The sequence below is a fragment of the Equus przewalskii genome, chromosome 15, assembly GCF_037783145.1.
Source record: "Equus przewalskii isolate Varuska chromosome 15, EquPr2, whole genome shotgun sequence".
In the NCBI taxonomy this organism is placed as follows: Eukaryota; Metazoa; Chordata; class Mammalia; order Perissodactyla; family Equidae; genus Equus; species Equus przewalskii.
In genome coordinates this window covers 3,377,721-3,390,768 of record NC_091845.1, presented here as the reverse complement: position 1 = coordinate 3,390,768, position 13,048 = coordinate 3,377,721, and the positions used below count along the sequence as shown (strand labels likewise).

At 56.8% G+C, this 13,048-nt stretch overlaps 1 protein-coding gene across 31 annotated transcripts in view; it reads left to right on the top strand.

Moving 5' to 3' along the window:
• Positions 1–13,048, top strand: part of IQSEC1 (IQ motif and Sec7 domain ArfGEF 1) — a 353,973-nt gene that overhangs the window by 294,584 nt on the left and 46,341 nt on the right. For 29 of the 31 annotated variants that reach the window (XR_011526811.1, XR_011526814.1, XR_011526812.1 and 26 more), the window contains one exon: positions 10,646–10,934. Coding sequence is in view for 18 of the 31 variants with exons in the window: in XM_070574597.1 (XP_070430698.1) it covers positions 10,646–10,934 (289 nt within the window). In the remaining 13 variants the exon portion in view is untranslated. Of the gene's footprint in view, positions 1–7,113; positions 7,246–9,678; positions 9,773–10,645; positions 10,935–13,048 lie in introns of those variants that run through there. The other 2 variants (XM_070574612.1, XM_070574607.1) reach the window with 2 other exon arrangements.

The following is a 13,048-nucleotide window of genomic DNA, read 5'->3' as shown; positions in this document are numbered from 1 at the left end:
AGGAGAAGAGACACCAGGAACAGTGTGTGCAAAGGTCCTGAGGTAGGAGTGTGCCAGGACTGTAGAGGAACAGCCAGGAGGCCCATGGGGCTGAGGTGGGATGGCCAAGGGGCGTGGAGGAAGGGTAGCAGGAGGAATGGCTGGGTCCTGCAGAGTCTTCTGGGTCACTGTGAGGACTTGGGCTCCAATTAACAGCATACCAGCTGCTGTATGGAGGAGGGTGGACGGGTGTGCTGAGAGAGGCAGAAGAGCCCACTGGAGAGGCTGGGGAACTAATGCAGGGAAGAGGCGAGGGCAGCACAGACCAGGGCTGGTAGTGGGGTAGGCCAGGTGCTCAGATGCTGGCCCTGTTTTGAAGGTGGAGCAGCCTGATTTGCTGACAGATGGGAAGTAGGGTGTGAGAAAAAGAGAGTTGCCAAGAGTGACTCTCAGACTATTGGCCTGAATAGCTGGAAGGATCATCAAGTTGCTATCAGCCAAGATGGGAGGCTGCCTGAGGAGCTGGCCTGGGGTGGGGGTGCAGGAGCTCAGTTTGGGCCTGCATTTGAGATGTCTGTTAGTCGTCGAAGGGGAAGTGCCAGGCAGTTGGATGTTGAGTTTATTTGGTTCCTTTCTGATTAGAGTCCATCCTCGTTAAAGCAAATTTGGGAACTGGGTAAAAGCACAGATCCTCCTGCCTCCCTCTGACCCCTGCCAAATGCCTTCTGAATTGTCCAGAAAGCTCATCACCTCCCTCATTTTGGATACAGTGCTCCTAGTTAACCAGCCAGAAGTCGTGTTGGATGTTTAGGTGGATGTCACGTCAAGTCTGTGCCTCACATAGACTTGTGCCCTAAATCTTTTCAGCTCCTGTAAGGGCTCCGGCCTCTGCCAGGCCCTCTATCCCAGCTTGGCTGTGCCTGGAGGCTCTGAATGCAGAGCTCAACATCTGTGCCCAGGCACCTGCTCCCTGTGAACTCACCCTCGCTGCCTCCCTGGCCACCCTCCCTCGACTTGCACTGGGCCCTGCAGGCTGGGAGCCTGCCCGCCCCTGCTCACCACTCCTCCTGAGGACTTTTCCTTCTAGGTCACGTTCCTCCCAACCTTGCCCATCAGGGGAGATGCCCAGCATTGCTGGGCCTCCATCTAGGGGGTCCCCAGCTCCTCCTCCCTGGGAGGAGGTGTTCCAGGGGTCCGTAAGTCCCTTTGGTTGCCAGGCAGGCCTCTGGCCTCTCAGGAACCACTTATCAACTGTGGTCCAGGCTGCAAGACTTTAGGCATCTGTGGAGATGCTGCTTCTCCCCAGACGAAGGAAGAAGATATGGATGACCTACAAAGGAACGGCCTCCCTGAGTGCCCTGGGGAAGCCCTCTCTGTCCCCTTCTTGCTGGGCACACAGTTCTGTGTCCCTTTACACACTCACTCTTCCCTTGAAATCTACCTCTCTATGTCCTTGTATTCTGCTCCTTGGGCCCAGGCCAGCTCTTGAGGGCTGCCTCAAGGCCCAGGAGCTTTTCACAGGGTGGGCAGGACTGGGAGGATGACATGCATTTTGAATCCTGGCTCTGCCCTGACCTCTGCAATCTTGCGCAAGCCATGAATCCTTTCTGAGTCTCCACTTTCTCATCTGCAGAATGGGGAGAGCAATGCCTTCTAGGGGAGATCATGGCAGGGATTAAATACATGGACGTAGCTTGTGCCAGGGCTCTCATGTGGCATGGTGGGCGAGGTTTTGTGCATGGTGACCCACCCCTAGCCACTGCAGACCCTGAAGACTGCTGTTCCAGATCCTGCTGGCACACCTACACTACCCCCCTGAGACAGCTCCTTCCCCAGTAGCTGAACTGCTAACAACCTCTCCCCCCCCGACCCCCGGGCTGCCTTCACCCTGCCTCTGGCCCCGCAGCCCTGCCTGCTCCCTTTGCCCCAGGATGGCCCTGCGGAGACCTGGGGTGGCGGCTGTCCTGAGGCTGCCTTCCCCAGCTTAGCCATCCCAGCTCTTGCTCAGAGGACACGGCCTCCAGTTCCTTCCCACTCTTCCCCAGGCCCTTCCTGGTCTGTCTGCATCCTTCCCCCAGGACCTGGAGCAGAGCAAGACTGTCCACTTCCCTGTCCTCCGTATAACTTAGGGTGATAAACCTCAGTTAACGTGGCCCAGGCCGCGAAGAGCTGCAGAAGCCCCGCGAGGGAGCCAGGGCTGGGAATGAGTTGTTTCTGCCCAGCCTCAACTCCCTTTCTGGAAATCAGAAACCCTGAAAGCAGAGCCTAGGGAGGCCACCAGCGTGGAGGTGTGAGGGGCATGCGTAGGTCAGGAGGCTGTTCTGCTCTGGCCCGTGCAGTCTGCCAGAGTCTGGGTTGAGGCCCCAGTGTGGACATTTAACCACAGGCTGTCAGAGAGCTGCTTCCTCCAGTGCGGGGCCTGGCCCACCGTGAAGAGGTTGGCCTTACCGGGGAGTGTGAGCACAGCTGGCCACACACAGCCTAGCTTGTTTGTCTCGTGACCACTCACGTCTCCAAGACCCCCAGGCTCTGGACCGCGGCCCTGCCCCTAGTGTGTCAGCTACGTGCTCTTCTGGGCAGCCAGGTGGCAGGTGCGCCCGCTTGGGGTCAGGTCCCAGCCCCACTCTTCCCTGCTTGGGTGACCTTGGCCCACTGACTCAGCTGCACGGAGCCCCGGGTTCATCAGCTAGGTCACTGAAGGGACAGCTCCCAGGGCTGGAGTTTGGGTTGCAGGCCATATAGTTTCAATACCCAACACAGTGCCCGCACCTGGCAGGGTTACAGAGAAGAGTTACTGTCACTAACACAAACCCGTGTGTGTGTGTTTCCCTAGGAAACCGTACAGGCACAGGGTGAGTGTCGAGGCCCTGGAGCCAGGCTGCCTGGGCTCTGATGTCACTCACGAGCTGTATGACCTGGGGGGTGGGCTTCACCTCTCCAGGCCTGCAGGGTGGTTGAGAGGACGAAACGAGTTACTGTACGTGTAAAACTTAGAACACTGCTAACTGTGTAGACATTAGCTGTGATCATCATCACTGTCATCATCCTCGATGTTGGGGATGAATGGCCGGCCCCCTAACATAGGGTCCCTGCTTCTGCCGTGCCCCCTTGCCTCTGCCCAGAGCTGCCTCTGACTAACATTTTTCTTGAGAAAAGTCATTCCTGACTTCACAGGCCATAATTAGAGACATCCGTGTCCCAAGAGGCTGAGGGCCCCCCGCCCTGACTCGCTCCCCAGCTAGAGTCAGGACGTGGCGTCTGGGTGGGGCCCGGGTCCCTTTCTAGAGTCTCCTTCCTACCCAGGGGCTCATCACCAGCGTCTGCGGCCCACAGTGGAGGTGGGCCCTGCAGCAGTCAGGGCCAGGCCACCCGGCTCACACACTGGGCCCGTCTGCCGCTCCCGCCACCAACGGCCAGGACTCGTAGGCCAGGCCCTCTCAAAGTCAAAGGATGGCCAGAGACAGCAGTTGGAAAGCCGCTTTTTATGAGCCGAGCAGTCTTTCAGGGACTTTACCTGTATCGAGTTTGTTAGGCCTCACAATAGTCATGGGAAGTCGGTACTCTAATAGCTCCCATTTTACAGGAAAGGAAACTGAGGCATGGAAATATTCCTGCCCATGTTCACACAGCTGGTAAGCAGCAGAACCAGAATTCCAACCAGACGTCTGGCTGGGAAGCTGCAGCAAGGAGCCCGTCCAGCTCCTCACTTGGCAGAGAGGCGCGGGGGTGGGGCCGGAGGGGGCACTTTTCAAAACGTGTTCTCTGTTCTTATGTGGTTTCCATCATCCTCGGGCAGTCGGAAATTCTGGACGCTGTTCTTAGCGATCCAGCCATTTCCCTACATAAAAATAACACAAACCAGCCTCCAGCAGAGGAAGGCGTGTTTGGAAAACTGGAGGGGGGAGGAGAAGCTTCGGGTGACTGTCCAGTGACTCAGAGCTTGGCGGCCCTGGGCCATCTGGTGGGGGGGGGCCGGGGCCGCGGGGACCGAGTGTGGCCGCATCCCGGTGCAGCTCCAGCCCTCACCTGCGCTCTAGCGCTGTGTTGGCACAGTCCCACCTCCAGGGCCCTGCTGTGCGCGTGTGGAGCTTGCCTCGGGAAGGAGCTGGTCTCGGGTTCCTGTCTCTGCTGGAGGCCAGGGCTTTCGGGGAGCAGGACTCCTGGTGGGCTGGGTGGGTGGACCACACGAACACGCGCACACACTCTCTCTCTCCGGGTAATCTACATGGTGACGAAGAGTGTGGGAGTAGGGGCTGCAGTAGGTGGGAGGTGGTCTTGTGGAGGAAGCAGGTTGAGCTCAGACCTGAATGTGGCCCCTCAGAGGCCAAGATATAGAACTAAAGGGCAGCGAGCAGATACAGGGTGGGGGCGCAGATTCAGACGGTTCTTAGCGGCTTCTAGCCAGTGTAGGAGTCTTTTTACCACACCTTTGACAGATGTCTGACCTGCCTCAGCTTGCACACCTCCAGTGACAGAGAGCTCACCACCTCCTAAGCAGCCTTAACCTCACGAGAGCGTTCTTTCTCGGGTTGGGCGACACTGGTCATAGTTCTGTCCACAGGAGAAACTTCTGCGTCCTCTGCTTGCCAGCCCGTCAGAGGCCTGACGACAGGCATCGTCTCTCCTCTCTAGCTGCTTTTCTCCTGGCCAGGCAGTCCCAGCTCTTAGTGAGGGGTAGTTTCCAGACCTCGAGTTCTTCTGCTGGCATACTGTAATTTGGGGTTGACAGACAGAGTTCTCCTTCTGTGCCAGCTGGGGTCGGCTGTGTGGAGTGCTGTGTTGAAAGAGCTGCAGAAGGGCGTCTGTGAGCAGTTAGCGGTGTCGGCCACGGGCTGGTGAGGAGACGGAGGGGCAAGCGTGTGCCCCAGGTTTGCGATCCCCACTCTGGGCTCTGGATGGTCAGAGCCCAGACATGGTCTTCCCCTGTCTCCCACACCTGTGGTACACAACAGGGCTGTTTTCTCTTCTACGTTTTTATTAATTCGCGTTAGTGACTGGCTTCTCAGCTGCAGCACAGCATCATTTCATGTAAACGGCTATTGGCCAAAACCCCCCGCCCAGTCTTTTTCATAAAAACAGCCGTCAAATGAGCTCTTCCTCCATCTTAACATTGTTTCCGTTGTATGGATATATAATTAACTTAATTCAATCCCTTGCATTTAGATTATTTCCAAATTTTTGTAATTAGAAACACACTGCAGTGAAATTCCTTGTACTTACCTATTTGTGTATTGGTCTTATCTCCTTAGCTTGAATCTCTAGAAAAGGGATTGCTGGACCAGGAGCACTTTCTGAGAGTGCTGGGCAGCAGCTACCTGTCATAGTATGTTCCAGAAACTCTAACCTGTCAGAGTGTCAGGGACTTGTGAGAGGAGCCCGCCCATTCCTTGATTTCCATGTGTCTCGGGAGTCTGTGAGAGAGATCGGGAATGCCAGCATGCAGTGGAGGGCGGACTCCGCAGTGCTCAGTCCTGGCTGATGGATGCGGGCTGTGGGAGAAGCTTCCCCAAGGGCACTGACCTAGGTGGCGAGACGTTGGGAATGGCCGTGGTGGAGAAGCGGTGTGCAGGGCGGCTCAGGAGGGTGGGGGCAGCGGGGGAGCAGGGTGTGGGGGCTGGGCCTGCCAGTTCCCTGACCCAGAAGTGCCCCTAGAGGTTCAGGTGCTGATGTCAAGTGTGAACCATGTGTCACAGCCGAGGTCTGTGTCACGAGGGCATGGCCCTTGCACTGTGGTGTCCTGCTTGTGGGGAGAACAAGATGACTGTTCTGCCCACATTTGGCATTTGTTTCTCCCCCAGGAAGAGACTGGGGGAAGAACTGAGTGGCATCGGGGCAGAGGGACATAGATCCTTGAGTTTCAGGGTGTTGCTATAAGACAGATGTCCTTATGGGTTCAGCCAGAGAATGGTCACACAGCGACGTGATTTAAGTTTGGTAACTGCTTCTAGCTAGTACTCTGAAAAAGTTACACCAATTTATGCTCCTGAGAGTGCCTGTTGCTGCACGTGCTTGTCAATCCTGGGCATTCTCTCTTAGAGAGAGTTATCTTTCTGTTAGCCAGTCGTTTGATTCAGACTGAGAAGACCCTCTTAGTGTCTCATCCCGTACAGCTTTGATTGGGACCATCAGGAAGTGATATTCTGTGGCTCAGAATGGGTTCTTCTGCTCCATCCATCTCTTGATGCTGTGCCTACTTACTGGAGGAAGCCCGGTGGCCCCATGCTGGCTGCAGTGGGATGGCCTGCCCGTTTCTTTGCTCATTGGGATGGTCTGAGGTTGGCTTGGATCGTTTGGATGTGGAGGGCTGGCTGCCACATTGCACGGCTCCAGGGGATGCCATTCACTTAGGTTTAGTGGGACTTGGGACAAGTTGAACAGAGGCGGCAGGGTGGTGTTGGCTGTAGGGGACAGACTAAGGTGATGATGCCCAGGACCCTGGCTCCGATCACTGCGTGGTGATGTAGAAAGATGACAAGTTTGGTTTGGGACATGTAGGATGTCCAACGGGGATGATGTAAGTGCAGAAACCGTGTTCCAGGACCCGGCACACAGCAGACTCGGGGAAATGGCTTCCCAAATTCGGCAAGTGTTTACTGTTATTCAGAGACGTGTGTTGGCACCTGGAGCACGTCAGTAAGCAAAACAGACAAATTTTCCTTGCCCTCTTAGAGCTTATATACTGATGCGGGAGATAGACAACAAACCAAACACAGGATAAATACGGTATGCAGTGTGCTACAAGGTGATGATGGTCATGGAGAGAAAAAAAGAGTAAAAGGTTGGGAATGCTGGGCAGACGGAGGTGTGGTTTTAAGTCAGATGAGTAGGGTGGGCCTCCTTAGAAGGCGACACTGAGTAAAGACCTGAAGGAGGTGAAAATGTGGTCATGCAGAGATCTGGAGAAGAGCATTCCAGGCAGAAGGAACAGCCAGTGTAAAGGCCCCGAGGCAGGAGCATGCCTGACTCCTTTGAGAAGAGAGGATGGAAGCCAGTGAGGCTGGAACAGAATGGGTAAGAGGAAAGGAGTCAAGATGAGGTCAGCTGAGGTCAGGCCTTGAAGGACATTGTAAGGACAGTGTCTTCCAAGTGTGATGGGAGCAGGGGAGGCATTTGACCTGGCTTGTGTTTTGTCAGGATTGCTCTGACTGCCGTTGGGGAGAGAAGAGGCAGGGGGACCAGTGAGGAAGCTGTTGTGACAGTCCGGGAGCAGTGCTGGTGGCCTGGACCGCCCGCTGAGAAGTGGGCAGATCCTGGGTGTGTTTGAAGGTAGGGCTGAAGGGAGAGGAAGCTGCAGTTGCCATCATGGTGAAGGGAAAGGCCGGGTGGCTGTCAGACCCCTTCCCTTGTTGAGGGAGGCCGGGCCCTCTCTCCCAAGACTCCTTTCTTGACTGCTTTTCCCTTACTCATCTGTTCTGGAACCTGCTGGCCCAAGGCAGGCAGGAGCCAACTAGTGCCCAGAGCAGAACGCTGGGCTGGCACAGCTCCATAAAGTTCTTGCCTTCCCCCAGCCACCTCTCTCCCTGTCATATCCCAAAGAGCGCCCCTCCCTTGGGCAAAGCCTCCTTCCACGCTGGTGACACCCATTGCCCACGAGCCCAACCATCCAGGCAGCCAGACACCCGTCTCCGCTACAGAGCAGGGTGCAGCCCTTGAGTTTAGGGACCAGCCCCTGCTTCTCTTTTCTCAGCTCCCTCTGCCCCAAACAGCAGTCGACTGGGCATGATGACAACCTCTCAAATTCATAGGCAGGCCCAGGCCCACCCTGCCCTGCCCGCAGTCAGGGAGAATGGATGCCCTGTTTGCCTGCTCACGGCTCTTGTGAGGCCGGACAAGGAAGGGCCTGGCAAAGGGTTGACCCCCTGGCCGACGTGAAAGGTGGGCACTGCTCCATCATCCGGGGCGGGGCTGGGCAGCACGGTGAGGGGCCCCGCCACCACTCCTGGCAGAGCTGCAGCAGGCAGCTCAGATGCGGCCCCAGGCCCGGAGGGGCTTCTCGCCCAGGGCTTCCTGGAATCACCCTCAGCGTCCAGGTGTTTCTGCAGACTCGGGGTTGCGAGACTGTTGAAAATCCTTGTGAGCAGAGCTCCGCGGCCTCGCTCCAAGGACAAGGTTTTGTTTCCTGTCTGCCTCCTGCTCAGAAAAACAGATTGGGCCCTGAACGCAGAGTTTGGGGTGGGGGTTGGGGGGTAGCATGGATGGGCCTCCCTGGGAAGTGCTCACGGGGGAGGGAGGCGGAGGGAGGGGCCTGGGCTCCCGGTCCCCGCGGTGTGGACAGGCTTCTCTTGGGAGCCTGGTTGCTCGTCTCTAAGCCAGTCGTCGATTGCCCGCAGGTCCCATTTGGGACTCCTTCACGCTTCCTGAAACTATCGATTGAGATGCCAAGGATTTATTGGGAGACACTGTTTGAAGCTTTATTGAAAGAATGGAGTGTTTTAAGCTCTGCTAATCACTGTGCCTCTCCTGCACCGGCCCACGAGGCCCAGAGGAAGCTGCTGGTGTCGGGAGAACCTTGAAGGGTGCTGTTTGCCTGACGCCTCGAGAACGTCTGGTCCAGCCCATTTGTATCACAGTTGGGGAGACAGGCCTTGCAATGAGGGGTCACCATGCTGACTCACAGCCAGATCAAGGCAAAGCACCCAGGCGTCTTAATTCCTAGCCCAGGGCTCTTGCCCAAGGAAGGACAGTGTCGCACTTTAGCCTCTGGGGAGCAGGCTGGGATGTCCTTTGTCACAGGAGACCCACTGTGTGTCCCTGGAGGCCAGAGCCAGTTGGTGGAGCGGAAGTCCTGTCCTATTCTTAAGCCGCAAGTTGGAAAGCAAGTGCAGGGATTTGCATCCCGGCCTTCCTGGCTCAGGGCAGAGCTGGACTCAAAGGGCAGGCCGCTTCCTGCCGCCTGGGTCTGCGGCTTGTCCCGGCCTCTCTGCTCCAGGGCCTCCTTCCCTGCCCCACTCTGAGTCCCTCCCCTGGAGTCAGTAAACAGCCTCACATTCTGCATTTGGCAGCCAGGCCCTGCCAGGCCCTGTGACAAGTGGGGACAGTGGAAGCAGAGCTGAGCAGGGGGTACCAGTTGGCTGTTAAATGCGAGGTATTCACGTTAGTCTGAAGATAGGACGATTGAGGAAGGCCTGCAGCCTGGGTGGGTTCTTGTTACCTTCTCTCTGCTGGACCACTTCCAGAGAGACCCCTGCCCTGGCCCTGGGGATCGGGGGACCTTTAAAGTTTGAATGATATTCTCCAGGGACAGGGGAATGGCAGGGCAAGACTGGAGAAGCTACCAGAAGCTGTGTTAGAAAGTCGTTGCGTACATCTCTTCTCCTCTCCTTGCCCTCTACTGAAAAGCAGTCTGCAGGGGGGACCGATGTCCGTCTCGGAAGTCCTTGAGTTTGGGACAAGTAAGTCAGCCAGTCCCTATCTATCCCCCGAGTTGGTCCCGCTGTGCTGGGCACTTGGAACGTTGAGGGGGATGTGTATGCATCCTGGGGACAAGGGGCAGTGAGGCTGAGGGGAACACCTGGTCTTGGGAGTCCCACCAACTTGGGCTTTCATCCCAGCTTACCTGCTCGCAACCCCAGGCAAGCCCTGTACTTTCATGGGCTTTGCGTTCCTCACCTGGAAAAGGGGAGTTAATTCCTCCTTTGCAGACTGGTTTTTAAGATTTAGAGAAAATCTATGTACAACACTGTGTTTGTTTCCAAGCCTTCCGTAACAAGTGCGCAGGCTGGCGGCTCACACAGCAGACGTTTACTCCTCACAGTTCCAGAGGCTGCATGTCCGAGATCAAGGTGTCGGCAGGGTTGGTTTCTCTGAGGCCTCTCTCCTTGGTGTCCAGATGCCGCCTTCTCCCTGTGTCCTCATGTGGTCTTCCCTCTGTGTGTGTCTGTGTCCTGATCTCTTCTCATAAGGACACCCATCATATTGGGGTAGGGTCCACCCGCATGACCCATTTTAACTTAACTAGCTCTGTACAGACCCTGTCTCCAAATACAGTCCCACTCTGAGGTGCTGAGGGTGAGGGCTTCCGTTCATGAGTTGGGGCATGGGACTCAGCCCTCATAGACACCACCAGGCCTGCCCCCCGAGTGGGTGTGCAATAAAGAGGCACTTTGTTAATTACTGTTTAAAAAAAAGTACAACAATCAGTGGTTTACCTAATCCAGGTGATGGAGTGAGAAGGAGACAGTGCCAGGACCCATCTGGTGGTTCAGGACATATTTACTGAGCACCTGCTGTATGGCAGGCCCTGCTCTGGGCACTTGGGTCCTCAGTGGACCGCTACGCCAAACCTCGGACTGATAGGCCAAACCTCAGACCACTTGGCCAAACCTCTGTCCTCATGGAGCTGACGTTCTCATGTAGGGGACGGACAGTAAACCAACTCCACAGTGAAGTGTGTTGGATGTTAGAAGGTGGTGAGTTTTACACAGACATTGAAACCTGAGGAGGCAAGGCTTAGGTAGGCACAGAGCAGAGGGTTTTTGCAGGGTCCCTCTGGCTGCATTTGGGGATCGGTTGTAGGAAGGAGAGGGGGAAGCAAGGAGACCGGGTGTAGTGGGGTACCCCTGGAATGTAGTGAGACTTTGGCCCCCCTCCCACTCGTGGCCCCCTGTCAGCCCCTGGGTTCTGGTTTGCCGCTTACAGGAGCCTCTTGCTTCTCTCTCCTCTGCAGCGTCGAGGGCGAGGCGCCCGGCAGTGAGACTGGCACGTCACTGGACAGCCCGTCGGCCTACCACCAGGGCCCCTTAGCGCCCGGTGCCAGCCTGAGCCCAGACCACTACGAGCACACGTCGGCAGGAGCCTATGGGCTGTACTCGGGGCCGCCAGGGCAGCGCGCGCGGAGGCCCAAGCTGCAGCACTCGACCTCCATCCTACGCAAGCAGGCTGAGGAGGAGGCCATCAAGCGCTCGCGGTCGCTCTCTGAGAGCTATGAGCTCTCCTCGGACCTGCAGGACAAGCAGGTAGGTGGGGCCGGGCAGCAGGCTGCTCTGTCTGCCACGTGTCCTCTGGGAATATGCGCTGGTGCCAGAGTGCAGAAGTCCCTCAGCTCTTGCACCCACTGTCCTGCGCTCCCCCGCAGAGGGCAGTACGAGTTAGGGGCACGCTCACCAAGAACTGGCCTTGCCTCAGCCCGGACTCTCCTCTTGCTCCTCCCAGCACCTGGAGGGTTACGAGAGAAGGAACTGGACTGTCCACCTTCCCCTTGTCAGGCCTCTGCCTCTACCCAGTTCACAGACCTCGTGCTGGGATCACGTAACACAGGTTACATGGCTAGCCACCGAGATTCTGAGGTCCCAGGAGGCCCAAACCTATGGGAGTCTGTGAGAGAAGCCCCTGGGGAGAAGGAGGGAGGTCAGTTTACAGCATAAATATCACACGCTCTGGAAAGAACACCAAGCCCGTTCACAGCCGGCACGAGGTGAGGTTGCGTGTGATATCCCCTGTGGTTTACAATTCTGTGTTCTCGTGGGAAATCACCTCATTGAAAGCTGCACTTCCTCCCCCAGGGGCCTTGGCCCAGCCCACCTTGGGGTTGGCACCTGTGTGCAGAGCAAGGAGGATGCATGGCCTGGCCGGCTCCATGAAGGACTGGAGGCAGGCTCTCGGGGTTGAGGGGAGGGAGGAGAGGCCTTCCAGGCTGGGTGGTGGGTGGGGGACAGGGTTCTCCCTTCCAGCCCCTCAGCATGCAGACACATAGGAGGCACTTTAATAAGAATTCTTGTGTGAGACTCTCAGGGAAGGTTTCCGGCTTCAGGAGGGCCCCTAGGCTGCCAAGAAGCAGCTGTGCGAGTACACCAGGCTAGGCTTGTCTGTCCAACTTTGCCCCGAGCTCTGGGCAGTCTCCTCTGGGTCCCAGGTGGCCACCTCTGCCCTGGCCTGGCGCCAGGGCCCCTTCCAGCAGCCTTCCAACACCAGGCGGCAGGAGCTGCCTTGCCTTCCCTCTTGCCCACATCTGCCCGTTGCCCAGCTGCCCTCTGTCTGCTCCCCAGTCTTCTTGTTTGTCTTTTGTGGAGCAGAGGTCTGGGGCTGTGTGGCCCCCAACTTGTTTGGGGAGCAGTGCAGGTACTGCCTGGGGGGGGTCTTCCCCCCTCCTCTCTCTGCGCTCGGTGCAGCCCCGCAACTTTCGACAGCCCTGATCTCTCCTCATCCTTCTGCCTGTGAGCTGGGGCTGACAGGGGGGGCCGACAAGTGGCTCCTTGTCAGGCTGTGGGAGCAAATAGCCCTCTGCCCCTTGTGGCACTTTGTCCCCATGGCCAGGCCCACGGCAGGGAGGACAGCCTCTGTGGTTCCGTTTATCAGTTACACCGGAACCAAAGTAGATCAGAAACAGTTTATAGTAAAAGGCATCTGCAGCAGGACCGCTAAGATAGAGGTGAGAAAGGTCAAGACTTGAGAGGCCTCAGAGCGTCGTGTGCTTCGCACAGCCTTGATGCGGCTGCCGCCGTGCATCTTTGTTCCGGCTGATCAGTGGGATGCCCACCGTGCGCCAGACGCTGCGCTGGGTCCGGGGGACTCAGTGGTGGACAAGGGGAGGCCCCAGCTCTTGAGCTGACACTGTGGTCCAGGAGATGGGCCACGGACAGGTTAGCATTAAAGACACAATTAATTCCAGAAAGTGATACAAACTCTAGAGCTTAGGAAATAGGGGAAAGAAATTGAGTGACTGTGGGAGATAACAGCATTGGATAAGGGTGGTGGAGAAGACCTTTCCAAGGTAGCATTAGGACTGGGTATTTGAGGGGCCAGCCCGGTAGCACAATGGTCAAGTTTGCACGTTCTGCTTCTTGGCAGCCCGGGGTTCACCAGTTCAGATCCTGGGTGCAGACATGGCACCGCTTGGCAAAAGCCATGCTGTGGTAGGCATTCCACGTATAAAGTAGAGGAAGATGGGCATGGAGGTTAGCTCAGGACCAGTCTTCCTCAGCAAAAAGAGTAGGATTGGCAGTAGTTAGCTCGGGGCTAATCTTCCTCAAAATAAAAAAAAAAAGAACTGGGTATTTGAGGAAGGGCCTTTCCTGGAAGCGGTAACAGCAGTTGCAAAGGCCCTGAGGCAGAACAAGCTTAGGGGAAAGAA